The sequence below is a fragment of the Dipodomys ordii genome, unplaced genomic scaffold, assembly GCF_000151885.1.
Source record: "Dipodomys ordii isolate 6190 unplaced genomic scaffold, Dord_2.0 Scaffold23, whole genome shotgun sequence".
Lineage (NCBI taxonomy): Eukaryota > Metazoa > Chordata > Mammalia > Rodentia > Heteromyidae > Dipodomys > Dipodomys ordii.
The window spans coordinates 6703187-6730286 of record NW_012267239.1 but is presented as its reverse complement, the minus strand read 5'-3'; the positions used below and the strand labels follow the sequence as shown (position 1 = coordinate 6730286).

Sequence of the window (27100 nt, the reverse complement as noted above, 5' to 3'; positions counted from 1 at the left end):
CCCTGCCCGGCTGCCAGGCTGTCGCCCTGGCGGCCGGCCCCGGGGGGGTGGTGGCCGTGTCTTCTGGGTGGGTCCCTGCGTGACCATCACTGAGCATGCTCTGGGGCACGGGGCTGGCTGGCTCTTGTGTCCGTGCGTGGCTGGGAATGGAGTTTTCCTTTTCCATCCTTCCGCTCGGTCTTCATCGGCGTGTTTTCTAGGCCTTTCTGGGACTCGGGGGGGTTTCAGACCGCTACGGGGCACAGGGTGTTATAGCTGCTCCGTGCCGGGGACCAGGCCCTGGTTTAGTGGGCTCTATGTTTTCTGGAATAATTGGGGCAAGTGCCTCCCCTATGAGTCTGCAGAATGAGGCTTTCTGCCCAAAGCCAGGGCCCCATCCTTGGAGTTGGTCACAGCAGCAGCTGAAGGCTGGCCCACCTTCTCTTGGAGAACCCTAAAGGCGAAAGTCCTAGCCGACTGAAGACGGCAGGGCAGCAGGAGCCCCTTAGCTCTGTGGAGAGAACAGAGCAGCAGCCCTGCAGGCCAGGGAAGTAGCCAGCCAGCATCTGGGGTAGGCCAACTCTGGAGCTGCAGATCCACTGTCAACATGGGAAGGGTTGTGTGTGACCGTGTGAGACGTCTTCCCCCTTACAGCTCTTCAGCTTCTCTTTACTGGGACTGGCAAGAACTTTTGCAGAGTAGCTGTGAGGTAAAGCCTCCCACTCCTGCCTACGGATTAGAGGCAAAAGAATATTGGTGGTCTCTTTCTGCAACCAAAAGTTAGGTTAGGTTGTCCTGGTGACCCTGCCCTTCAGCGCTCTGTTCTCCTAATCACTCCTGTTACTGCCAGTCTGGAAGTTTTACAAAATACTTTCATGCACTTAATCTCACTTTTGTTTTTGTTTGTTGGTCGTGGGGCCTGAACTCTGGTCCTGGGCGCTGTCCCTCAGCTCTTCAGCTCAAGGCTAGCACTCTACCACTTGAGCCACAGCACCACTTCCGGCTTTTTTCTTTTTGCTTATGTGGTGCTGAGGAATCCAACCCAGGGCCTCATGCATGCAAGGCAAGCACTCTACCACTGAGCTACCTTCACAGACCCTAATCTCAGATTCTTTCACACACACACACACACACACACACACTCTCTCTCTCTCTCTTTCTCTCTCTCTCTCTCTCTCTCTCTCTCTCTCTCTCTCTCTCTCTCTCTCTTGGTGCTGAGGAATCAAACCCAGGGCCTCATGCATGCGAGGCAAGCGCTGTACCACTGAGCTACCTTCCCAGACCCTAATCTCAGATTCTTACACACACACACACACACACACACACACACAAACACACTACTGGGAGCTGGGGGAAGTGATCTGCTCCTGTCTCAGACACATTTTTCAATTCCTCTTTTATCTTGCAGTGGAGATAGAATTCATGTACTGTCCACTCACTGTTTCAAGCTCACAAGTTGGTGGTTCTTTAGTATATTCACCGGATTGTTCAACCATCACCACTAATTTCAGAACCTTTTCGTCACCCCAGGAAGCAAACATAGCCATTAACTATTGCCCACTAATCCTTTCTCTCTCTCTCTCTCTTCCTCCCTCCCTCTCTCTCCCTCGCTCTCTCTCTCAGGATTTGCCTGTTCTGACCATTTCATCTAAGAAGAACTGTGCATAATATGGCCTTTTATGTCTGGCTTCTTTCACTTAGCATAATGGTTTCAAAATTCATCCACATTGTAGTATGTGCCAGTATTGAATTCCTTTTTATGGCTGAATAATACTCTTTGGTTGTACTACATTTTGCTTCTGTTAGACACATTTTAAGTTATAAAACATGTATTATCAAGTGCCAGTGATATCAACAGACTGAAACGGCAGCCAGCTTTTCTGTTACTTCAGTACATTGGCACATGTCTGGCCCCATGAGGGAGCAGGGGCTGGGATGTACCTTGGAAGGCAAAGATCTTCCAGACTGTAGTCCATCCTTTCTCCAGTTGCCTTCCCCTTTGTCTGTGCCCCAGCTTGTCCAGACACCCACATTACCTCTTATGGGGTTCTTTGGCATCTGTAGCTTCTCAGGAATAACTGGCCGAACGTTGCCCTTCACCGGAGTACCTCAGAGGGTGACGGAGAAGTTTGTGCCCACAAATCACTGTATCACTCATCAAAATGCAACTCCTTCTGTGAGTCAGAAGAACTGCTTCCTGACACAGCCGGGCTGGCTGTGAGGCGTGGGAAACTCAGGGAAATCACAGCCCTTTGCCCTGAAGCAACTCCCCTCTTGGTTATTTTTTTTTTCTTCCTCATTCTTTAATTATCTCATGTATGTCATTTTCCTGTTAACCTAATCTCAACTCCTTTGTGAGAACAGGCAGCAAAGAGGCACAGATAAATCAGCGGTCTGCAGGAAGGGATGGCTCACATTGTTATTTTTGACCACTATTCAAAGTGACTAAATTTTCATGGGCAGATCTCCAGGCACTTGCAGGGAGGTTTCTAACACATGGGACCAGAATATTCTCCGTGATGGGGGCTGCCCTGTCCTGTGGAATGTTTTAAAGCCTCTTGTCCTCTCCCCACTAGGTAGCAATAGCACCCTCCAAAATCCATGGCAGATATTGCCCAGTGTTCCTGGTGCAGGGGACTTGCTGTAGGGTGCTGGCGTCCAGCTTTGTTGTTACTATGGCTGTGTCGTTTGCCGCCCTGCAGGACGGATGGCCCAGCTCTGTGGTCTGGAGTCCGCAGAGCTTTCCCCGGCTTTCCCACTGCCCCTCAGTGTAGGATAGGACATGTCGGGGAAGGTGCCCTGGTGTGTGAGGCCATGTCATTCCATACAGACATGGTCATGCAGGGCCCGTGGTGGGCTCATTCTTGGTTGAGATGACCACCTCCCACCTTAAAGCCCTAGATTGTTGTTTTGCCCCCGACTTTGGCCTCCTTTCTGTCCCTAGTCAGCCTTGCATCCCTCCTGGCCAAGATGCTGCTCCAGGATTCTCATCCCATTCGGTGGGCGCCTTCTGTGTAACATGCAGACATGCCAAGGCCCTGTGATGCGGCGGCCCTGGAGATGTGAATTCTTCTACAAAAGTGAAATAAAGAAAAATTGTAGGGCTGGGATGTAGCTCAGTGGCAAAGCGCTTGCCTAGCAAGCACAACGTCCTGGGTTCGATCCCCAGTACCAAAAAAGAAAAGACAAAAAAAATACAGTTAAAAAAAAAAGAAAAATTGTGATGGAGGCTGAAGTCAGAGTTAATTTTGGAGATCAACCTCTTGGCCTTTGGCTTTTAGAAATATCGAATATTCTTTTCTGTCAATTATATAAATAAACTAACAGTCTCCAATGATTCATATTAAATATTTAAGTCTTTCTGAGAACCAGCAAAAGCTTTTGAGCTTCACAGCCTGACCGCTGGCTGCCTTCTATGGTACAAGTCTTGCTGAAATGGACTGGTTTTGCTTGTTTTTATTTCTTAAGACAGGATCTTCTAGCTCAGACTGGTCTTGAACTCCTGGACTCAAGGATCTTCCTGCTTCAGTCTTCTTAGTAGCTGTGAGGTGATAGGTATGGAGCCACCTTTGGGACAGAGTTTTATTTACTTATTTGGAATTTTTAAAGTTTTTTACATTTGTGGATTGAACTAAGGGCCTCACGCTTGCTAAGCACACACACTATACTTGAGCCATACCACTAGTCCCTTTCTGCATTGGTTCTTTTCCTTTTTGTGTGCCAATACCAGGGCTTGAACTCAGGGTCTCATGTTCTTGCTCATAATTAGTGCTCTACCTTGTGAACCTCTAATCTAGTGGTTTGTTGTTGTTGTTTTCTTTTGTTAATTAGAGATGGAGTCTCTCAGACTCCTACTCATGATCCTCCTGGTCTCAGCCTCCTGAGTAGCTGAGATTTCAGGTGTGATTCACTGGCTGCATTCATTGGTTATGTCCAAAATAGGGTCTTACTTTCTGCCCAGGCCAGCTTGGGTGTGCTTCCCTGTGTTGCTGGCGATGGTAGTAGTTTGCCATTGTGCCCATACATTGGTTGAGAGGCCTGGGCTGTCCTGGGCCCATGATTCTCCCACCCCATCTCCACCTCCCAGGAAGGTAGGCTGATCGGCATGAAACACTCACTATACCACTTTGGATTTTTTATTTTATTTTATTTTTTTTGAGATAGGGTCAACTGTGTAGCCCAAGCTGGCTTTGGATTCAAATGGAGTTCCTTGTTTAGCTGTTGTCTGGCTTTTGACAGAAGGGATGCATTCTCTTAAGATCCTAGCCCCTTTCCTTAAAAGCAAAACAGGATAAGATCCAGAACAAGTTTTGGGAAGTTGAAAGCTGAGGGCTAAAAGATGGTTGGGTAGCGACACCAGTTAGGAAATCCTGTGTTCACAAGGGTCGGTCCCCCGGATGGTGGCAAGAATGTGCGTAAACATTTGGAAATCTGGAAATTCCTCAAAGGAGCAGCAGAGCAGGTTGGGGAGGAAAGGGCAGGGCTGTTCAGAAGTAGCCAGGTTTCCTGGATGTCTTTTATCTACTCTCTGGACACCAGGGAAGAGAACGTGAGCTGCTGGCTGAGGCCGAGGCCACCCAAGAGTGCTGTCTGGTGTGACATTCTCTTTCTTTCCCTGTAGCTGGAGGCTGGCAGCGATGAAGAACGAAAGTTAAACCTCAGGTAAGCAGATTGTATTTGGGTTTCTTCAGTTTTTTTTTCGCAGTCTTTCTTCCAAGCATGGAAGGGTTACATTTGTTGCCTTTGGGAAGGAAAAACCCTCAGGAATGCACTGGGATTAAAAAAAAATTTTTTTTTTTTTAGTGCTTTAAAATTTTTACCTTAAAGCATAAAAGTCATGCTTACAAAACTGCATAACTACAGTGTTAAAAGCTGGGTGAAGGCACGCTTGGAATCATAGCAATTTGGGAGACCAAGGATTGTGAATTTAAGACCAGCGTGAGGCAAGACTCTGTCTCAAAATGAAATGAGATAAAAAAAATAATTTAACATATTTAACCATAGGCAGGTTTAATTGGACATATTTAACTGTAGATGGTAGGGGCGGGGAGACGGGTGATGCCAGGAATCAAACCCAGGGCCTTAAACCTGGTAAGCTGTATGACTAAGCTCCAACCCCGCCTTTTAAACAGCTGTAATAACAGTATATCACATTTAGAAAGAAAGTGTTGCAGTTATTCTGCCATCTTAGCATGCTAAGCATCTTCGTGTATTTTCCTGTAGACTTTTCCTGTGTGGTTAAAAACATAGCCTCTATAGTATGTCCTTACTTTCCTATCCTGTTTGGGTTAGCTTTTCCTTTTCCGGTTAAATATACCGCCAGTTTGAAATTGATCTTCAGCCTCTTAGTTAATCAGCTAATTCAAGGTGGGCTATTTGCATGAACTTGTGAGAAATCTTCAGCTATCTATGCTTATTTTTTTAAAATCCCTAAAAATGTATTCCTGTGTACTATATTCACAAGTAGATCCCAAAGACATTTGTTTTTGTTTTTTTTTTTCCTCTCACCAGAAATGAGAGCCTTCCCTTTGTTCTGGTATTTGCCGGTTTACAGAAGAGCAGGCACTCACTTCATTATACAACATTCCTTTGTAGCGTGGAGGTCAGCGAACTCTAGAACATCAGCACCATAAACAAACCATCAAGGATTTCATTCCTTAAAAACAAATATCTGTTTTATCTTATGAGGAGGAAGAACATTAGTTGGGAGAGGAAAGAAGTATTCAGAAATTGGGGCCAGCCATTCATTGCTGGGAGCAGGATGTTTTCTTGGCCTAAACTCATGCAGAAGTGGGGGAAATATGCTCATCCCATCTTTGAAGTTTTCTAATGTTCAAGCAAAGGGAGGGAAGCTGATCTTGGTGATTGTGGCACCCCCTGTTTGTAAAGATTATGGGGCTAGGGAAGTAGTAGCTTGCAAAAATCAGAGATGTCTCTTCGTAGTGGCTGGGTCTTGTTTAGAATGTTAGTTCGGCTCAGGGCAGAGGACAAATGGCTTCTTTCACCCCTAGGGTTTGGGTCTGGTCAGGGCCAAGGCCTGGGTTCCCAAGCTAGAAGCCAAAGCCTTTGAGCTCACAAGTAGGAGTGGTAATGGGTCTTACTGCTTCAGCATCTGGTGGAGGAAGAGGGGAAATGGAATCCAGACCGGAACTGGGAAAGGAGTTTGCTGGCCCCTGGGACTGGCCCTCAGGGCCTCTGCAGCTGTGTGCCACCCCCTGCCCCCTCCCCTGCACCCTCACTGCCCTTTCTTGGGGTTAGAATTTCTTCTACCTTCCACCTACCCCTTTCCAGGCTCTGGTCCCAGTTTAGCATTGAGCTTGCTCCATGGACTGTCTTTGGGCAGTGAATTGGTCTGTTAATTACCCTTCCTGAGCTGACAGCCTATTGTTTGGAAGAGTGTACAGTTAAGAGCTATCCCAGTGTGTGGAGAAATGTGGATGTGGTCCGCTTTCGCTGGCAAAGGCCCCTTTCCTGCCTGGAGGGACTCGATCCAAAGGATGGATTGGAACTCACCTCACCCCAGCTTTATGTGTTGTCCTGCTTTATCTTCAGCACAGCCCCAAAGGAAGGCATTTTTAACTGATTCCAGGTGGGGAGCAAGAAGGTTGCATGTGAGAAATAACCACATTCAGATTGACGCTCCCTCACCTCTAAACCCCAGGAAGACCATATGACCTTTCTGGAGACCAGGCCAGTTGTCCTGAACTTGCAGGTGAGGGTACTTGTCTCAGGACAGGCAGGTGGCTCAGTGACAGGCCCAGAACCTGGCTAACTCCAGGCAGCTGTCCCTTGGAGCCTCAGGTCACTCTGGGCTCACAGCAGGTCTTCAATGCCATTGGTGACACCTGGAGCTCCTCTTGGGGACCAAGCCTCTCACCCAGGATGAGCTTATCCAAGTCCTGATTTAGTTGTCCTCACAGATCATCCCTCTTTTTTGTTTTTTGGGGTTTTGGGTTTTTTTTGGGGGGGGGGTACTCTCAGCCTGTGTACTATCCCTAAGCTCCTTTTGCTCGAGGCTAGCACTCTACCACTTGAGCTACCGTACTGCTTCCAGCTTTTTCTGTGATTAACTAGAGATAAGAGGTTTGCTGACTTTCCTTCTCAGGCTGGCTTCAAACTGCCATCCTCAGATCTCAGCCTCCTGAGTAGTTAGGATGACAAATGTGAGCCGCTGGCACCTGGCCTGATATTTATTTATTTAGCCTGTCCTAGAGCTTGAACTCAGGCCTGAGCACCGTCCCTAGGCTTCTTTTTGCCCTCTCACTTGAGCCACAGCGCCACTTCCGGCTTTTTCTGTGTATGTGGTACTAAGGAATCAAACCCAGGGCTTCATGCATGCTAGACAAGCACTCTACAACTAAGCCACATTCCCAGCCCCCTGATTTTTATTTTTGTGCCAGTCCTGGGGCTGAACTCAGGGCCTTAGCCCTGTCCCTGAGCTGCTTTTGCTCAAGGCTCTACCACTGAGCGACAGCATCACTGCTAGCTGTTTTGGTAGTCTTAGGGATTTTTTTGTTGAGGCTGGTTCCAAACCCAATTCTCAGATCTCAGCCTCTTTTTTTTTTTTGTCGGTCATGGGGCTTGAACTCTGGGCCTGGGCGCTGTCCCTCAGCTCTTTAGCTCAAGGCGAGCGCTCTACCACTTGAGCTACAGCGCCACTTCCAGTTTTCTGGTAGTTTATTGGAGATAGGAGTCTCACGGTCTCTCCTGCCCGGGCTGGCTTTGAACCGTGACCCTCAGATCTCAGCCTCCTGAGTAGCTAGGATTACAGGCATGAGCCACCAGCGCCCGGCCAGATCTCAGCCTCTTAAGTAGCTAGGATTACTGGTGTGAGTCACTGACCCTTGGCCTTTTTTAGGCAAAGAATACCATTCTACTTTCTGTTCCTTTCCCAAACAGGAAGGTTCTCTGTCCTGGTTTAACCTTTGAACCTTATTTGCATTTTTAGGCCAAGTCTGTTGTAGAAAAACATTGTGGGGTCTGTGGTGGTTTGTGTTTTGCCAGAATTGAGGGAGAGATTTCTTTCTGCTTCATATTGATCTAGGAGGTACTGTTGTTTCTTTTTTCTTTTTTCCCTGAGACAGGTCTTACTGTATAGTTCAGCTTGAGCTTGTGAAATTCCTGCTTTACCATCCCAAGTTCTGGGATTATAGGTATGAACCACCATGCCTGGCTGAATTACAGTTCCTAAAGAATACTGATAGGGAGAAAGACTAGGGGAGCAGGGGCTTCCCTCTCCTTCTCTCAGTCCATTATTTATTATGCCTAGTCCTCTGTGTTCTTGCTCCCGCATCCCCAGGTTCCAACCACCCAGGCTGTTACAATGTTGCTGGCCAGCACATGTACAGTTTTTCCTAAACAATTCAGGATAGCAACTGTTTACAAAGTGTTTACTAGTAGTTGGGTCTTAAGCAATCAAGGCATGATTTAAAGTACATGGGAGAGTGTAAGCCGGTTCCATGTAAATAGGAAGCCATTTTATATGGGTGACTTGAGTACCTGCACAGTTTAGTATCCGTAGGGCATCCTTGAGTCCCTGGCCCATGGATGTGGGGATAGTTTAGTTCTTCAGTCATCCAAGTCAGAGGGAGTCATCCATGCACAGCAATTTGTTGGATCCCTGGGTTGAGGTCCTCTCCTGAGGACCTGCGGTCCTCTTCTGTGTCCCCTTGGTGCCTCCTCCTGGCCTCATTCCCGTACCTCCTATTGCATCTCAGGTTCATCCATCAACCTGCCCTTCTCCCAGAGCGTGGCACCGCGGGGCCCTTGGTGCTTCTCCCTCCTGGTCCCCATCCTCTGGCATGTCTGTTTCTTTCCCACTGGCCTATTCAAGTGCCCGTCCAGCCACTGTCATCAGTGTGTTTCTTTGTGACAGAGGCTGTCATAACCACCCTGTGGCTGCTGTGTGTTTTGTCATAGTCCTGACTGCAAGCGCTCTCTTCCCTGGCAGGCTTCGTTCTCTGCCTGCCAGCAGCACCTACACAATTGAAGAGGGGAACTTTGGGCCTTGCAGACATTGCAGGCCTGTGAAAATAGCAGGAGCTCCAAGTCGGGCAGGCATGCATGTAGCTTCTGGTTCCTATGCCCACATTCAAACTTCCACGCCTGTGTAAGTGCCCAGAGGCTCTGGGGCAGAGCTCTGTGTCGGTGTGGGTTCCTGGGGCTTTGTGGGGTAGCTAGCAGCTGGTCTGAAGGCCCTTGCACAGAGTAGTGTGCTCATGGGCTTGGGGCTGTTTGGTATTGCTCACATGCAGTTTCGCCTCTTGGCAGTGCTGTGTCCTGGCCTTGGAGGGTCAAGCAGCCCTCCTGACTTCAGCTCTGTTTTTATAACATGTAAACCAAGGCACCCTTGAGGGATTTTGACAGTTTCTCTGAAGGCCTTCTAGAAAAGTCTCAGGAACTAACCATCTCTCACTCAGCCATAGACAGTTGGTGCCCAGTGGCAGAGCCCAGGTTTTCTCCTCGTTCCTTGCACACAGCTGCTGGGCCTGAGCTGGGCTCTTCTGGAAGGGGTGCTGTTCAGACTGTGGGAATCGGTGAGCAGATGGCACTGCTGGCACAGCTCCTGGCTCCCTTGCCATCCTGGGAGCTGGCTCAGGCTGGCATCAGATACAAGTGGTTGTGCGCCAGGCAGAGCACTGGGGAGAGGAGATGGTAGTGAGGTCCCCAGTGTGTGGATTGGGAGTGAGGGCTTCTTTCTTTAATCTGGTATTTCTTGTTTTGTTTTGGGAGAGGGAGTTGGCAGTACTGGGTATGGAACTCAGGACTTTAGGCTTGCTAGACAGGTATGTACCACTTGAGTCCCAACTTCAGCCCTTATAGCATTCATTACTTTTTTTTTTTTTTCCGGTCATGGGGCTTGAACTCTGGGCCTGGGCGCTGTCCCTCAGCTCTTCAGCTCTACCACTTGAGCTACAGCGCCACTTCCGGTTTTCTGGTGGTTTATTGGAGATCACGGTCTCTCCTGCCCGGGCTGGCTTTGAACCGCGATCCTCAGATCTCAGCCTCCTGAGTAGCTAGGATTACAGGTGTGAGCCACCAGCACCCGGCTACATGAATTACTTTTTAAATAGCATTTTATGCATATGCCTGGTCATATATCCGGACAGTAGTCCTATGTATGCTTCCTGTGTAGCTGGGATGACAGGTGCACACCACGACTCGCAGCTTTGTTCTCTGTTTTATTTGGTTTCAGTGGTAAACTGTAAAACTCCCTTCTACCTCTCTCTGCTGTCCTCAATACTCCTTCCCCTTCTGGTCTTGACCTGGGGTTCAAGGGAACCCTATTCTGCCTTCAGCTTCTGGAAATATGGTTTTGTCTTCTCTCCCTTCCACAGGGCGGGGATGGGCAGAGTCAGCCTGTCCCTGCCCTGAGGTCCACACTTCCTCTTCTTCATTGAGCACCTGTCTTGTGCCCCATCTACTCTCTAGGATTCCCCTCTTCTTGCCCAAGAGTGATTTCAGCCTGGCCTTCATAATCTCTGTTGATCTGCCTAGGAGAGTCCTGGGGAGAGGTTGCTCCTGCCACGTGTTCAGGTTCTGTGTTTGGCTTCCATGCTGCCTCTGGTCATGTGTGTCGGTTATTGTCAACTCACCCATTGCTGCAAAACAAGTGGTTGTAAACTTTTAGCAGTTAAAAACAGTACACATTTGTCAGGCTGGGAGTGTAGTTCAGTGGGAGAGCACTTACCTCCATGTGCAAGTCCCTGGGTTCCGTTCCTAATGCACGCACATGCACATACACGCAAGCACACGTGTGCGCACACACACAAGAACCAGTTCATGTTTGCCATCACGATGCAGAGTGTAGGGTGTGAATGAGCTGTCAGCCCTTTCCAGCAGACCAAGGACTCTGGAGGGCAGGCCTTCCTAGCCTTTGGCTCACAATGCCCAGCGTGTACGGGCTGGCCCATGGAGTTCTTGTACATCGAGTTTTCCGTGTTGTCTTGCATGGAGCAGCCAAGAGTGGTCGTGGACCACATCCCGTAAACAGGACGAAGAGTCCTCCCTGCCCTTTTCCTCTGCAGCTGGCGGCAGAAGCACTTTCGAGCAGCCTCGGTACCCCTCTACCCAATCTCTAAACCAAGGAGCCATTTATTATCAAATGTTTATTGAGCTCCTACTGTGTGCCAAACTTTGTTCTGGCATGAGGGAATACAGCAGTGGGTGTGACAGACAAAACTCCTGCCCCAAGGCTGATGTTCTGTTGGCAGACAAGACTGGAAGTCACTGAGGAGGAAAGTAAAGCTGGGATGGAGGATGTGAACTGAGTGCTCAGCTACACCCTTAAGTGTGGGTCTCATTTCACCTATGCTAAAGTCCTAGCAGGAAGACACTGTGTTCAGCTGGGTGCATGAGAAGACAGACTCTGCGAGGCGAGCCGCCTCGTTTTATATGGTGGTACACAGTGGAGACCTCACGGTAAAAACTCCAGCACCTCACCCCCCTCCTCCCACAGAGCACTAGGTGGCAGCGTGGAGTTGTCTCGAAGACCATTCTGGTTGCAGACATCTGGTCCAGGCTGAGCTGTGTGCTTTCCTGAGAAGATAACTGGGGGCTGGGCCTGTAGGTCAGGCCCTGAGCTGGGCTCTGAATCTGTGAACACAGGTGTGTCCTTCCTCTCTCTGGACTCCCCTCTCAGGAGTTGCAGAGCTACACATGTGCCAGTCTGTGTGTAGTTTGTGCCAATCTGTCCTGTCCCTTCCCTTCCCCATGGCCTCTCACTCCCTTTGAATACTGAGCTACACACACTGTTAAGCTTGTGGGCCATTGAGCCCGGAGCTGTGGCTCGTGTCTGTAATTCTAGTTACTCAGGAGTTGAGATGTGGAAGATCAAAGTTTGAAGCCAGCCAGCCTTGTCAGAAAAATCCTGGAGTCTTCATGTCCATTTAACCAGCTGTGGCATGGTTCAAGGTAGAATACTAGCCATGAGCAAAGGTTTGAAGCTCATGGTTTGAAGTTCAAGCAATGCCAGCACAACACAAAGAAATCTGGGCTGTTGTAATATACTTGGGAGGTTCCTTTTAGTTCAACTTAGGTGTTATTCCCAAATAGGTTTTTTTATTTTAAAATCAGAATTTTCCTTCAATGTGTATGTATGTATGTATATATATATATATATATATACACACATACACATTGAAGGGTATATATATATATATATATATATATATATATATATATATACCCTGTAGCAGTTGTGAGTTGAAGACAGTGAGGTGAAGAGTTAATTTGGCCTTATCAGATCTTAATTAAACTCATTACAGTTAAATAAAATTTGCCTAGCATTTGTTACTAGGTTCCATTAACCTTTTGAAATGCCAGTACTCAAGAGTTCAGAAGAGTACTCTGGTCTCATTCTCTTCATTCTGGAATGTGCCATACAGGAGCCAGGAGCACTGGAAGTCTGGCAGTGGTTCTGGGGTATGGGGGTGAAGATGCTGCTCTCTCCTTCACCCATGCAGTGAGGGGACTTGCTCAGGAGCCTCTGCCCACCGGGGAGAACACCTGGGCAGCCTTACCACTGAGACAGGAGGGTGGCAGAGAGGAGGGTCTCTTGTGAAGCAACCTGGTCATAAGGGTGTTTCTTACTTTGTTATTTGCTTTATTAACCCAGTCAGTGTGTATTTGGTGTTTATCTATGGCTTCTATGCCAAATACTCGGAATTCCATGTTGAGTAAGAAGAGTCCTTCCCCCTTCTTCTTACCTGTAATGTGTGGGCCGTGTCTACTGTGGCTCATTACTGAAATGATTTGAAATAGCTTTAAATTCATAGAAAGCAATGGATTATTACATTAGTGAGAACATTGAGGCATGGTGAATGTAGAGAGAAATAAGATAAAGTTGGGTAAAATTTATACATGACATACATTGATAGTTACCAGAGTTTGACTGCAAGTCTGACTGAGCCTCTTAGTCATCAATGTAAGAGAGAAACAAGATCTATGGCTTGATTCATTGTGCCCTTAAAATATGAGCAATTCAGAGAGCCAAGCATGGTAGCACATGCCTATAGTCCCAACTACTTGGGAGTCTGTGTTAAGATCACTTGGAAAATTACTTGAATTCTTGAGTTTGAGACCAGCCTGGGATAACATTAGCCAGTTCAGTCTAAAAACAAGCAAGCAGTTCCTCTGAATAACTCTCCTGAGAAATAATGTGTGGGGCTTCCCCAGCACGCACCACGGGACAAATGAGCAAGCAGGTTGTCTTGGATGTGGTCCTAAGGCCCACAGGGAAGGCCTGGTGCTGCATGTCCGTCTTGCCAGTTAACCTGGGTAATTGCAGGTGAGGTAAAAGCAGCACTCCGAGCCAAGGCTACCACTGCCCCACACATAGGAGCAGGATGCTGAGTCACATCCTGCTGGGCTGAGCATCCTGGCTTCCCTCTCCTCACAATGGGAGGCCTGGTCGGTCAGGCAGGGCGGCCCCTGTGATCCCGACGACATGCGGTCCCAGCGGCAGAATGCTAAAATTAGGTCTTCTGTATGGGAGAGCCCTGGGGTCTGTGCTTGCAGATGAGAGGCCCTGGGAGAGCCGCGCTTCCTGCTCTTCTCACCCTCTCTGTTCTGGGAAACACTAAGAGGGAAAAGGGCCTCAGGCCGGGAAAGGGCTCCATTAGTGAAGGTAAAGAGATGGAAAGGGGAGAGTCATGAAATATGCCAGTAAAAATGATCAGTACAGTGACGCATACCTGCATCCCAGCACTGGAGAGCTGCAGGAAGAGGGATCGCTAATTTGGGGCCAGCCTGGTCTACATGTTGAAACCCTGTCTTTAAAAAGCCACAAACCCAAATCACGGCAAAACAAAACGGTCAGCAAATGGGCTGAGTGTAGCTTCATGGTAGCATATTGGCCTAGCATGTCCCAGGCATGGACTTCATCCCCAGTTACACACACACACACACACACACACACACACACACAAATACACACATCACAAAAATCTGATTAACAGACTTTTAAAAGGAAACAAGTTTTAATTTCAAACTTACAGAGAAGTTGTTCCTGCAATGCCCTTCATTATAAAAGCAGCTAGCTCGGGAGGGCTCATTGCCTTTAGCTTTCTGATTTAGTCTGGCCTAGTCCTCCGACTTCCTCTGGCTTTTACAACCTGGGCACTGTGGTATCTGAGCACACATTTGGTAGTGTGTGGCATCTTGGTGTGGTGTCTGCTGGCTCTCGAGTGGCCATGTTCATCGTTGGCAGAAACAGAACCGCATGTGACTGAGGCAAAGCCTTTAACACGTGATCCTGTGCAGGATACTCGCCCGAGCCCTCTTGGTGGGTTTTGCCTGGCTTCTGAGAAAATTAGGTTACAGTCTGGTCCCCGTCAGTGGTGGACTTCTTAGTGTATTTGTGTCTGTATGCACATGTGGTGTACCATCTGGTAATTATGTCATTAACATTCAGACGTCTCACGGTGGCTTCAGCGTGCCTCTGACATGTGCGTGAGATATTTCTGTGTGTTTTGGTACTGGATTTTCCAGGCCTCATTGTGCCCTTCCCTGCCTGCTTCCTTTCAGTAGAGGATGAGGTTTAGGGGCCATTGGGCCTAGCTTTATTGCTTTGGGATATCGTAGCCTTGGGTCCTCTGGGGCAGAGTTAGAGAGCATATGTGTGGATGTGCATGTATAAGCACATGTATTTATCTGTTTAAACATGCTGAAAACCAAGAATTCAAACTTATGCCTCCGGTTCTCATACAACACCTCCCAGTCTATCTTGAGTGGTTTTTTTTTCCTCCCTTCATATTATGTAGTCTCCTCCACCCACCCCTACCCAACCCCCACCTCACCCTGGCTTTTGTCACTCTCTAAGTGTGTGAGTTTGAGCAAGTAATTCAACCATAGAGGAAAGAGAGCCCTGGCCTCAGCTAGGGCAGCCAGGGAAGGCTTCCTGGGGGAAACAGGTGTCAGAAGGCAGCACCCTGGAGAGAGGGGGAGGCCATGCTAGCACCCAGGGTCTCTAAGGACCACAGTGGGCAAGGAGGTGTCAGGAAATGTGGTGTGGCAGAGGAGGAAGTCACGTGAGAGAGGAAGACTTTGATTACAGTCTTTTCTCTGACTGGATTACGAGCTCCCTGAGTTCAGGACTGTCAGTTTAATGAAACTGAAGTTAATGACCTGTGACCAACAGCTATAGACTGTTGTGACTGTCATAGAAAACCTTAGCCCAGGAAGTTTGGGCTGTGTGGATAATGTCATGTTGTGGAAAGTTCTGGGGCTGGCGAGGAATGCACTGAAATCAATGACTAAACTGTGCGGAGCAGGCTTGAGACCCAGAGGCCTCTGCCTGGCTTCGCGCCAGCCTGAGGCTCCCTTGGCCTCAGCCATAGGCTGAGGTAAAATTGCTATTCTTTTTTTATACTACTAGGAATTGAACCCAGAGTCTCACATACGCTAGGCAAGTATCTTACTTCTATAATACTAAGTTAATTAGCAGTTTAGTTCTTTGGTCACACTGACCAAATTTCAAGTGTCCAGTAGGCCCCTATGGCCAGTAGCTACCATAGTGGGCAGTACTAAGAAAACATGTCCACCTTCTCAGACAGCTCTGCCCTACAGGACAGTCTGGGCCCCCCGGCTCTAGGGGGCTGGGGGATTGTTGTAAGACTGGAACTCGAGGTTCTCAGAAGCTAGGAAGCCCCTGAAAAATTTGTGTCCAGGTAACTAGTGCCCAGGCGACGGAGCGACAGCATGAACAGCACTGAGTACCTGCGATGGTGGAGCTAATCTGCTGTGGGAACTTGTGAGTTGTTACAGAATCAGTTCCTCCGCGCCTGCTGTTTCTGGCTGGCTGGCTGGCTTTGCTGCCATAGCGTTTTCTGCACAATGCAGCCTTTATGCCTTCTGTCCCCAGGAAGGGGGGGCTTCAGGCCAGCCTGGTATCTCAGATGACGAAGGCCGTAGAACTCTGGTCCCACCGGCCAGAGGGCGCCCAGGGTTCATCAAAGAGCTATCCTAAGGTTTGAAGAGCCTTGTCGGGCTCATCATTGGCCGTCTTTCTCTCTTCTTAGGTGAACGAATGGGTTGCTTGCCCCTGCCCATTAGTATGAAGGCGGCTGAGAAGCTGGCTGGAAGACTGTCTCTTGCTGTCTGAAATGCTGCTGGACATTCCTTCTCTCTGAGAGAAACCTACGCCTCCAGCCAAACAATACATAGCCTGGCAGCACAGACATCTATAATGAGTCCTGTCCCTGGGCATCCAGCCCCACACAGCCAGTTTCCCTCTGGTCAGCACTGTGTGTTTAGGAGAACAATTTGGGAGTGCTCACTGACAAGTGTGTCCCCTGAGCCACCTGTTTCCTTGTGCTCTGAAGAATGGGGTTTGGAGCAAGGCCCTGCTGAATCACACACACACATTTGAGATCAAAGAATAACAGCTCATCTAATGTGTGTGAAATGAGTGAGGGCATAACCTCTTTGTACATCATCTTTATAATAACAAATTTTGTTTTGTTTTGTTTGTCCTAGGGCTTGAACTCAGCCTGAGTGCTGGCCCTGAGTTCTGTTTTTGTTCAAGGCTAGCACTTTACCACTTTGAGCCACAGCGCCACTTCTGTTTTTCTGGTGGTTTATTGGAGATAAGAGTCTCGCAGACTTTTCTGCCTGGGCTGTCTTCGAACTGTGATCCTCAGATCTCAGCCTCCTGAGCAGCTAGGATTACAGGGGTGAGCCACCAGCGCCCAGCTAAAAAATTTAATAAAGAAAAAAATGAGTGAGGAAAGGCCCTGTGGGAGAGCATTAGAAACCTGCTGTCCTTATCTAATCTCTCCAAATAGTAAGTCTTCATTCTCCTTTTCATCTAGTGTTCAATTTATATCCTAAACCACCGTATTTTGAGGCTGTTCTGTATCCATGAGCCTTGTCTGTTGCCATAGCTGCTGCAGGTCCAACCATCCAGCCCTCTGCCCTGGGATTCAGCAAGAAAAGACCATGGCTTGGAGCTTCCCCACTCTATCCTGCCCACTTTCCATAGACCTACAGAAGCTGTGCATCTTCTCCCAGTCTTGGTTCTTTCATCATAAGAATGGAATTGCACTGGTTAAGTGAAACGACATTGGGTGAGCCTTCTGTAAACTACAAAGCGCCATTCAGACCAGAGCTGTAATTTACTTATTTAAGTCCATGTGCACTGAGTGCCTGCAGGGGACCAGGCTTTTGGGTGCTGAGAACCTGCTATGCTGACAGATTGATGGCTCAGCCACAAGCCTAGTGTTTGGTTTCTCAGCGTTGTACATTCTGCAACTTGATTTATGAGTTTACCCAGTGATGATCAAGTTCTGAGGAGCCACTTTATGCTCACTAAGCATCTAAGGAACTGACAAGAAAAGAATTTACAAACACATATTTGTGAACATTCATCCACAGTGGGGCCTTTTACAAAAGAAGCTACATCCTTTTCTGGTCCCTGGAGGGCATGTGTCACATGTCCTTTCGACTCTGCTCTTTAGTGATGTTCTTGCAGCCTGGCTCAGTCTCAGGAGCCCCTGTGAGTGCATGCCTGCAGTACCTGAATCTCCTTTCCTGAGCCTGTCTGACCCACAAGACTGTGCGATATTCTCTGGGCAGATGCTGGATTGGGGTTTTTAGTCCCAGGGCGTGGCCCTCTCTGGGCACTGTAGACATTCAGTAAATATTTCTTGATCTAAAGAATTAGCAAGGCCTCTCTACATGCATCTCATCTGCAGTGACTTCATGTTAGTTCTTTTTTTCTCTGTAATCCCTTCAGCAGTCACCATTGATCCATAGTATCACTTCTGGTTTTGGAGCGGTTAATTGGAGATAAGTCTCATGGGAGACTTTTCTGCCCAGGCTGGCTTTGAACTGTCATCCTCAGAGCTCAGCCTCCTGAGTAGCTAGAATTATAGGCATGAGCCACTGGCGGCCAGCTTTAAGGGTTTTCTGTGAAATCCAACAAGTGGTCTTCTATCACTGTTCCGTTCAGGGTCTTTGAGTCCTGGATGGACACCCAGCCAGCACCTGCAACTTTATGAGAGGCTGGGCCTCAGAGTTCCAAAGGCTGTTAAGGTATGTGGCCAGCAGTCACAATTACTGTGTTTACACAGTAACCTATTTGTGTTCTATAAGCAATTGTGTTCATGATGGCATGGCATGTCCTCACTCAATGTAGGCACATGCATTCCCCCTGTGCCCTTCACTGACCAAGTGTTCAAGTGTGTGAACAAGTGATCAGGTGTGTGAAGGAGTGTGCATTCAAACCCAGACAGCTTGTGGGGTGGCTCTGTGCTAGAGCACTTCCTAGCATGGCTGAGGCCCAGGGCTCATCCCAGCATCTCAACCAATAATCACAATGAGAAGATCCTAGAAGATGGATTCCCAGACCAGTGCTTTGTATCTCCTTAGGCTTTCATGTGCCCCAGAATCCCACTGTGGGTGCCCAGGCTGTCTTTGGGGATTTGAGTTCCAAGTCTGCCTGATTCTTTGACTTGTTTTTGTGGAGAATAAATTGCTGAGCTGCAGGAAGTTGACAACGCGGGTGGCTGAGCACCACACAGGCCTCTGCCAACTTGGTCCACACTCATCGAGGGGAGTCCACTTTGAAAGCATGGACCTTTCATTCAGGACTAGCTGATCACTTGGGAGCTGGGGGGAAGCCTCCCAGACAAGACCTTCTAGAATCATCTTCTTCATGCCCCATCCCCTCCTGTGTTCCCTACCTACCACTTGTTTGCTGACTTTCCTCTTCTAGTTAGGACACTTACCGTATCTTCCCTTGTGGTTATTCATGTCCTTATTCCCAGGGTGAAGGAAGGGCCCCAAAACAGCCCACTCCTGGAAGTTTGGCTGGTAAATTTGGGAATTGTGGTCCCTCCCCGCGCTCCCCCCCCCCCCCGTGGGCCTGGTCCAACACTCCCCATAGAAGCTTCCAGGTGTGGCTCCCTCCATCTAGAGTGTCCCCAGCTGAGGGTCACTAGGCTGCTCACGTAGCTATTAGCATGACTGAAGCAATTTCAGAATGTAAAAGCACTTCTGAAAATGGGGACTGAGTAACTGTGGTGCTGCCCACGTCCCTCTTCGTCCCCGTTGGGTGGATGTGTGATTATTTGAGAGAACATTGATTCTAACCAGAATGGGGTCCTCTTGCTTGTGTTTTGTTACTTGGTGGCCAGCTGTGTCCCCTCGTGGCTCTCAGTGCACCCCCATGGCTTGTTCCCAAAGCCATCGCAGCAAAGCTGTAGGAGTGAAGTGATGAGAGGAACTTAGGCTGTTTCGCTCCTCTGAATGGGTCCCTTTCATCCTGCAAGGCTGGGACAAGGGCCTTTTCAAGCCAAAATATCAGAGCAAGACAAGAGCCACTTGCTCCTTGGGTGTGACCGTTGTGGAAGGAGGACTTCACCACTGCCACTCCTGCGGAAGAGCGGCCAGCCTCCTCACCTGCCCTGTGTCCAGTGGGAGTGGACGGCAGGGCTCCCCCGCACCGCATGTCTCAGAGGGGGTGGTAAATATGTGAACTCCGCACCTTGCAGTCATGGACCTCTGTTATTTTTCTGACTTCTGCGTCTTCCTTCGACCAACTAAGTACCTCCACTGTTCCGAGGTTTGCAGCCCAAATTAGTACGTATGACCACAGCAGCCTGTCTTCCCCCTGCCCTTGGGTTCTGGATGGCACCTGCTGTTTATGTTCCAGCGGCTGGGCTGCGGGGGGGCGGGGGGGGCGCTGATTGAAGGTTGTGGCTGTCTTCCTGTCTTCTTTGCTTGCAGAAACTTTCATCTTGCGGGGTCTCCCCAGAGGGCTGTAGTCAGTGTCTGAGGAGAAGGCCCTGGTACTGCAGAGATAAAAGCACTGACTTGGGGTGGTGGGGAGGGGAGCCGCCTAACTTTTTTTTTGTTTTAATTCACTTGGCAAGAGTTTTCTTAGCAGTGAAGGAGTGTGACCCAGTGTGTCTTTTAGGGACACGGACTCCTTTTGTGAGAAGGCTGGTTTGTTGGTGCCGGGGGGGTCGGCGGTAGATGGGTTTATAGGCTTCCTCGCTGTGGTGCACACCATCATCCATGTAGACTTCTTGAACAAGCTCTCCAGCAGGTGCCCTGGGTGCCCATGGGTCTGGGTACTGAGCTGCTGGCTGTTGGAAGCTGCAGAGAGAACCCTGGGAGGCCCTGGAGTTCCATTGGGAATAGTCCTCCAAACCCTCGCAGGAGAGGCTACGGGTGACCGTCGTGCAGGGGCCAGGTCACAGACAGTGTCTGCACGGATGCCTTGACTGGCCACATTCTGTGGCACCTAAACCGAGCAGCATCCCAGGACGTGGGTGAGCTCAGCCTGCCCTCTTCTGAGCTGTCAAGCTTGCTCTCTGTGAGGCTTCCAGGACCCGAGACTTGGTGCGTGTGGTTGTGGTTGGGGGGGGGGGGGACTCCGATTCTTATCAGGCTGAGCGTAGTCAGTTTGTAGTGATCACAGAGTTCAACCAACTTTTTTTTTTTTAATTGTTCCCTTTTTTTCCAAAGGAAATGTAAGGGAAGCTAAGGGGAATTTTTGCCCATGATTTCCAAGGCAAAGGTCACCATTTGTGGTTGGCTGTTTCCAGTGTGTTGTGGTTTCTGGTCAGTATGGATTTTTTTTTCTTTTCCCCAAACCCATGAACAAAGAAAGGATGATGTTGCCTTGAAAGGCTTCCCCCAGCTGCTTTGATTGTTTTGCTTCATGGCCTGAGAGCCCCTGGCCGGGCTCTTTGGGTTTGGAGGCACACACATAACAAATGAGGTGTGTGAGGGTCAGCATCTTCCACACTGACTTGGTGGGACAGTTGCGGGGGGACGATTAGGGGGTCCAGTGGCCTGCCGAGGAGACCGCCTGCATTGTGGCTGTGCCAGGTGGGTACTCAAGTGCTCCGCGCTTCATGTGGGTGAGGGGAGGCAGGGAAAAGGATCCATCTCCCTTCTTTCACTGCTTACTGCCTGGGGCTTCCTGGTCCTTGGAACTCAAAGCAGGAAGGGAAACTTGGCAGCAGATTGGGGTAGTAGCTAAAAAAGTGCTGCATACCTGTGAATTGTAGGTGTCAGAAATAATCAGTTGTTGGTATTACAAAGGCCCGTAGTTGCAAGGCAGACCAAGGCTTACTTTTCAGGGCCGAGCACTCTGTTGTAGCATAGGAATTTAGCCAGAACAATGAACAGATCTGATGATGGACTTTCTCAGAAGCCACTGGCCTACTTGCTAGTTCATACGCTACTTCCTTAACACTTGGAGTTATATTCTGAATTTAGCTGAGTTTTTGTTGTTTGTTCCAGACGGGATCTTTCTATGTATCCAGGATGACTTCGAACTTGAAATACTCCTATCTCAGTCTCCCAAGTGCTAGGATTATGGGTGTGCACTGCTTTTTCCCTCTTTTACTACTAAGTTTTTTCTGAGATAAAAAGGTTCAATTACTAAAATTAGATACTTGGAATAAAGTTGTTGGGTTTTTTTGGTCAGTCATGGGGCTTGAACTCTGGGCTTGATCACTGTCCCTCAACTCTTCAGCTCAAGGCTAGTTAGTGTTCTGCCACTTGAGCCACAGCACCACTTCCTATTTGAGTAGTTTATAAGGGTCTCACGGACTTTCCTGCCCAGGCTGGCATTGAACCAAGATCCTCAGATCTTAGTCTCCTAAGTAGCTAGGATTATAGGTGTGAGCCACTGGCGCCCAGCTTTGCTTTTTTGTATTGTGTTAAATACCTTCTGTTTTCTGCCAGGAACTGATTTCCCTATGTCTTAGAGGCTCTATTGTTGGAAGTCCTGCTTTTTCTTAAAGATTTTCCTTCAAGACACATACATTAATTGGTTGTTCATGGGAGAATTGCTGCATTTTTATAGATCTGTGTGATTTTTTTTTGCAAAATTACTAAATAAGATTTTTATTGTTGTATTTTACATGTTTCATGTCACCTTGGAACTAAAAATAGTTCAGAATGGGCTGGAGCATGGCTAAGCATTGGGGAGGTAGAAACAAAACCAGACAGCAAGAGGGGGAACAGCTAGGCAAAAGGGGGTCAGCAGCTCCCTCTGCTCACCAGGCTTGCTCTGTCTTGGGGAGACCCTGCACTGAGACCCCGTCTCGTGTCTGCTGGAAGGGGCCCTTGGTACTCGGAGAGCACACAAGGAACCGTGGTCCTTTTAACAGGGCTGTTCATTCATTCCTGAGACTGCAGCAAGCTTTCTGCGAGGGTGAGGGTGGGAAGAGTGACATACAGAGTTAAATAAAACTAGTTCATATCATTTGCCTTGTATGCCATCTGTCCCCTCTGAAGCTTTCCCTCTGCAGCGGGTCTGGGCCCATTTTCCACTGCGAATGCAGTCTAACCATGCTCTGGTTTTGTTCTTCCCAGCTTAAGCGAGAGCTTTTTCATGGTGAAAGGAGCTGCGCTCTTTCTCCAGCAGGGAAGCAGCCCTCAGGGCCAGCGGAGTCTTCAGCACCCTCACAAGCATGCAGGTGACCGCTCTCCCTCTCTGCTCTTACCTTGGGAACCTTCCGTGGTGGGTGGGGAGCAGTTTGCTGGGGGTCTTGAGGCCAGGAAAACAGTGGACAGGGGTGTGCGAGGATGGCTATGGGTGGAGATTCAGGTGCTTATATGGAGCCCTGAGAGGAGTGAGCCTTAGCAGTTGTGTGTGCCTGTGAGACGTGAGGGGTCAGCCATGACCTGTTGGGAACAACTACAGATTTTAATTATGGTGGGACTTCTAAACAAATGTGCCGAAATGTCTCCTAGGCTGATGTGGTCCACTTGAAAATAAGCACCTAAGGCGCTGTGCCCCTGCAGACTGCTGCCATTTCTCTGAGCATTTGGTCCTCTTGATCTCACTTGGCTTTTTTTCCCTCATGGCCAGTGTTCTACCACCAAAGTCACAACTCAGCTTCTGGCTCTTGCTGGTTAATTGGAGATAAGAGTCTCACAGATTTGTCTGCCCCAGATAGCTTCAAACTAGGATTCTTCTCAGATCTCAGCCTCCTCTGTGGCTAGGATAACGGGTGTGAGCCATTGGCTGTTTTGTTGTTCTGGGTGCTGGGTCATGACCTCTGGGCCCTGCACTTGCTTGGCAAGTGTTCTACAACTTGAGCCAGGCCCCCAGCACTTTCTGCTTTAGTTACTTTGTAGATAGCATCTGTCAGGCCTAGCCTCAGACTGCAGTCCTTCCTGTGTCTCCTATATAGCTGGGATTACAGGTGCCTGCCATCATACCTGACTTTTTGTTGAAATGGGAGTCTTGACAGTTTTTTCTGCCCAGGCTGGCCTCCTACCATCCTCCTCCCGATTTCTGCCTTCCAAGCAGCTGTGATTACAGGTGAGCACCACTGTGCTCAATGGAAATTTCTTCCTTTAAAATCTTTGGCTTGGGGCTGGGAAGGTGGCTCAGTGGTAGAGCGCTTGCCTTGCATGCCTGAGGCCCTGGGTTTGATTCCTCAGCACCACATGAGTAAAAAGAAAAAAGCCGGAAGTGGCGCTGTGGCTCAAGTGGTAGAACGCTAGCCTTGAGCTGAAGAGCTGAGGGACAGTGCCCAGGTCCAGAGTTCAGGCCCTACAACCGGGCCCAAAAAAAAAAATCTTTGGCTTGCACTCCGAGTGGTCTCTTTGATGAAATGTTTTCATTCAATGGTGACCAGTTTGGTTTTGGAAAAAGGACTAAAGTACTGGAGTGGCATTCATAGAGAATATTAGCATAGGTCCAAACACAAACTAGTAGGTAAAGCCTGGAAAGTATTAAGACTGGTTTTCTTAGGCAACTTCACTCGGAAGCCAAAGGCAGTCTGAAAGAGGAATTCATCAGACACTTGCCTGCGGGTGGATCCTGAAGTAGGTCAGGGCCTCCTGGGGCACCTCTCTGAGAAGCAGCATAGGAGCCGGGAAGACATGGCCTTTTAGAACTGTAGTGAGCGAGACCAGCCAGCCATGGGGCTGTCGTCCTGTCACCTGGAATTCTTCTGTCTGCTTAGGGTCTTGAGGCTCAGGTCAAAATTTCATGCCTTTTAATTTCCAGCCCCCCACTTAGTCCAGATTTTCACAGACTGATAATGACAAAGGGAAAGCTCTTTGCTACCAGGTATTGTCCACCAAGTATGACAGCAACTCCGCATAGCTCCTGAACGGCCATGAGGGCAAACTCCTCCCCCTACCCTGAAGAGCCCACCCATTGCAAGTATTTCAGATATAAGAGAACTTTGCACCTTGGGGCAGAAAGCTGTGAATCAGAGTTCAGTTGGGGCTCAGGAGGGACAAGAAGGGGTTTATTTGATATTTCTCCTGTGGTGGGATAGAGAGATTTTAACTTCCACGTCTTCAGCCCTCAAGGGCAGCCTTCAGAGGCTCCTTCCCAGAAAGCAGGCAAGCCTTCCAGCGAGCGGCCTTCTCACATTGCCCCTTGCTCCCACAGGGGACCTGCCGCAGCACCTGCAAGTGATGATCAACCTCCTGCGCTGTGAGGACAGAATTAAGCTGGTAGGAACGGTGGGCAGAGCAGTTCTTGTTCCTTCTGGCACTTGGTGGAAGCTTCTACAGACCAGTGTGTTCTCTCACACTGAGCTGAGGGTGGAGCTTGGCAGTGGAACTCATGCTTAGCATGGGCAGGGCCCTGCAAAGCGGAGCCAGAGGTCCAGCAGAGGCGGCCCCTGTGTTGGCCCCTGTGCTGAGTGTAGATGTCTTCCTCTAGTTCACGCATGCTGGGTGGCGATCTGCACCAGCTGTGTCTGCCAGCGATGGAAGTGAGGCCTGCCTTCTGTTCTCAAAAGAAGTGTTCTTTGTCTCCCCTCAGAAAGGGAAACCCATTGGTCTTCATTTGGGGAGGGAGTGAGGCTGGGAGGGCCAGCCACTGAGAGCAAGAACATCATCTCCATGCAGGCCGTGCGCTTGGAGAGCGCCTGGACCGACCGCGTCCGCTACATGGTGGTGGTGTACAGCAGCGGGCGCCAGGACACGGAGGAGAATATCCTGCTGGGCGTCGACTTCTCCAGTAAGGAAAGGTGAGTCTCAGGCACGCTGCTTCAAGGGCTGCTGCAGAAGAGGCTCCTGTGGTGTCTTGTATCCACAGGAGAGGGTGGGAGGCATGATGGGGGGCAGGGAAGACCTGAAACCTGGTAATAGGAGTGCTGCTGGCTGAGCTTCTGCATTCCATTGCCATTCCTGGTCCAGTGTCTGCTGGCAGGAAGTCAGAGTATACTGAGAGGTCAGGAGAGTCACCCTGCCTAGAGCTCAGCACTGGGATCTGGAGGAGAAGGGAGGAGGGCTTTGATCCCCTCCCTCTTATTACAGCAGAACTACATGGGACTGAGAGTTGATGAAGAAAAGAGTTTTGTTTAGCTCATGGTTTTAGAAGCTGGAAGTTGAAGATGGGTAGGTAGGTGCTGGTGGCACACCCCTATAATCCTAACTACTCAGCTATTCAAGAGGCTGAGATCTGACTTTCAGAGGCAGCCCAGGCAGAAAGTTCTGTGAGACTCTGATCTCCAGTTAACCATTAACCACCAAAATGTCAAAAGTGGAGCTGTGGTTCAAGTGGTAGAGCACTAGCATTGAGCATAAAAGTTCAGGGTCAGTGCCCAGACCCTGAGTTCAAACCTTAAGACTGGCACAAAAAAAAAAAATTAAAAGTGGGTCGACTCTTCTTTTTTTTGGGGGGGGGGTCCGGTCGTGGGGCCTGAACTCTGGGCCTGGGCGCTGTCCCTCAGCGCTTCAGCTCAAGGCTAGCGCAAGTGGGTAGACTGTTCTGTGTGCTCTCTTCTGTGGACCTCAGCTGTGTAGTCTCATAGGAATGCCCTCCTCTGCATGGCCTCATCTTTGTGGCCTCTTGTGCACAGCCTTTCCTACATGGCCTCTTCTGTGTGACATCACAATGGGGGAGCCCATGGGTCAGAGGTCATCATAATCACCGGCTCTCACAGGAAATGAGCCGCTCTGTGAAACCAGCACTCATTCCTTCCCTGGGTACCTGTACTACCACTTAGGGGCTGAGGCTGGAGGCCTGCACTTCGTTGAGGCTGTCAGAAACAGACGCCTCCAGCCTCAGCATGAGGCGGAGACATTAGTTGCTCTCAGTATGGCAGTTGTGATGGTTTGTTCCGACAAGAATGGGCATGTTCTGGTTGGTCTGGCTGTCGACTGATTCTTCAGTCACTGCCCAGCCCTTTAGGAACCTTCCAAGGCCTTCTCTCACCACAGAGTCCATTCCCATAACTCGCTGTTCTTGAACTAGAGCCTGCCTGTGGGCCCTGTACCCCTCACTTTGATTCAACACGACCTGTAGAAGCCTTTTCCTATCATCTCTGTTGTGAGCTGTGAGTGCAGTACAGCACAGGATGCCCAGGAGCTACTCGAATCCTCCAATCACCCTAGGCGCAGTAGTCCTGCTCCACACCATGCAGACAAGGAACCGTGGGGTCACCAGGGTCAGCCCAGCCAAACTCAGAGCAAAGTTGGGTCAGACCCTCCTCTTCTTTCCCCAAATGCTGCTGCAGCTCTCTTCTATACATTTGATCATTCATTCATTCATAATTTCTTTCCTACCTCATTCAGTCATTCATTTGTTCATGATAGCAAACTCACGATAGCCTCATACTATATCTGCACACGCGTCCTTGGGAGGCCAGAGCAGCCACTTGTAGATCTTGAGTGAACTTGGGATCAGGGTCAGGAGCATTTCCAACACCATCAGCTTTGTGTGCTAGTGTGTTGCCTGTTGATGTCTAGGAAGGTCTTCCAGAATGGACTCTAGGGACAGGCCTGTCTCCTGCCAGTACCTTGTCTGTCCAGGTCCAGCTAGCTCTTGCTCTGACTACCTTGGGATCTGCTTTCTGCTCCATAGTTTCTCATACCAACTTCATTCTTCAGGAACCTCCTCCTCCTCCTCCTCTTCCTCCTCTTCCTCCTCCTCCATCTTCTTTGTCTTCTTCGTCTTCTTCTTTCTTCTTCTCTCTCTCTCTCTCTTTTTTTTTTTTGCCAGTCCTGGGGCTTGAACTCTTGGCCTGGGCAATGTCCCTGAGCCTCTTTGTGTTCAAGGCTAGCGCTCTACCACTTGAGTCATAGAGCCACTTTTGGCTCTCTCTGAGTAGTTCATTAGAGATAAAAGTCTCATAGACTTTTCTATCTGGGCTGGCTTTGAACCACGATTCTCAGATCTCAGCCT

The 27100-nt window shown here is 49.2% G+C and overlaps 1 protein-coding gene across 1 annotated transcript in view; it reads left to right on the top strand.

Annotated features, from left to right (window-relative positions):
* The first annotated feature begins 2020 nt into the window (after positions 1-2020).
* Ssh1 (slingshot protein phosphatase 1) overlaps positions 2021-27100 on the top strand; it is a 47810-nt gene continuing 22730 nt past the window's right edge. Inside the window, exons 1-6 of the mRNA XM_013014286.1 lie at positions 2021-2155; positions 2556-2702; positions 4601-4641; positions 22315-22418; positions 24356-24420; positions 24820-24941. Of these exons, the coding sequence (XP_012869740.1) occupies positions 2021-2155; positions 2556-2702; positions 4601-4641; positions 22315-22418; positions 24356-24420; positions 24820-24941 (614 nt within the window). The remainder of the gene's footprint in view (positions 2156-2555; positions 2703-4600; positions 4642-22314; positions 22419-24355; positions 24421-24819; positions 24942-27100) is intronic.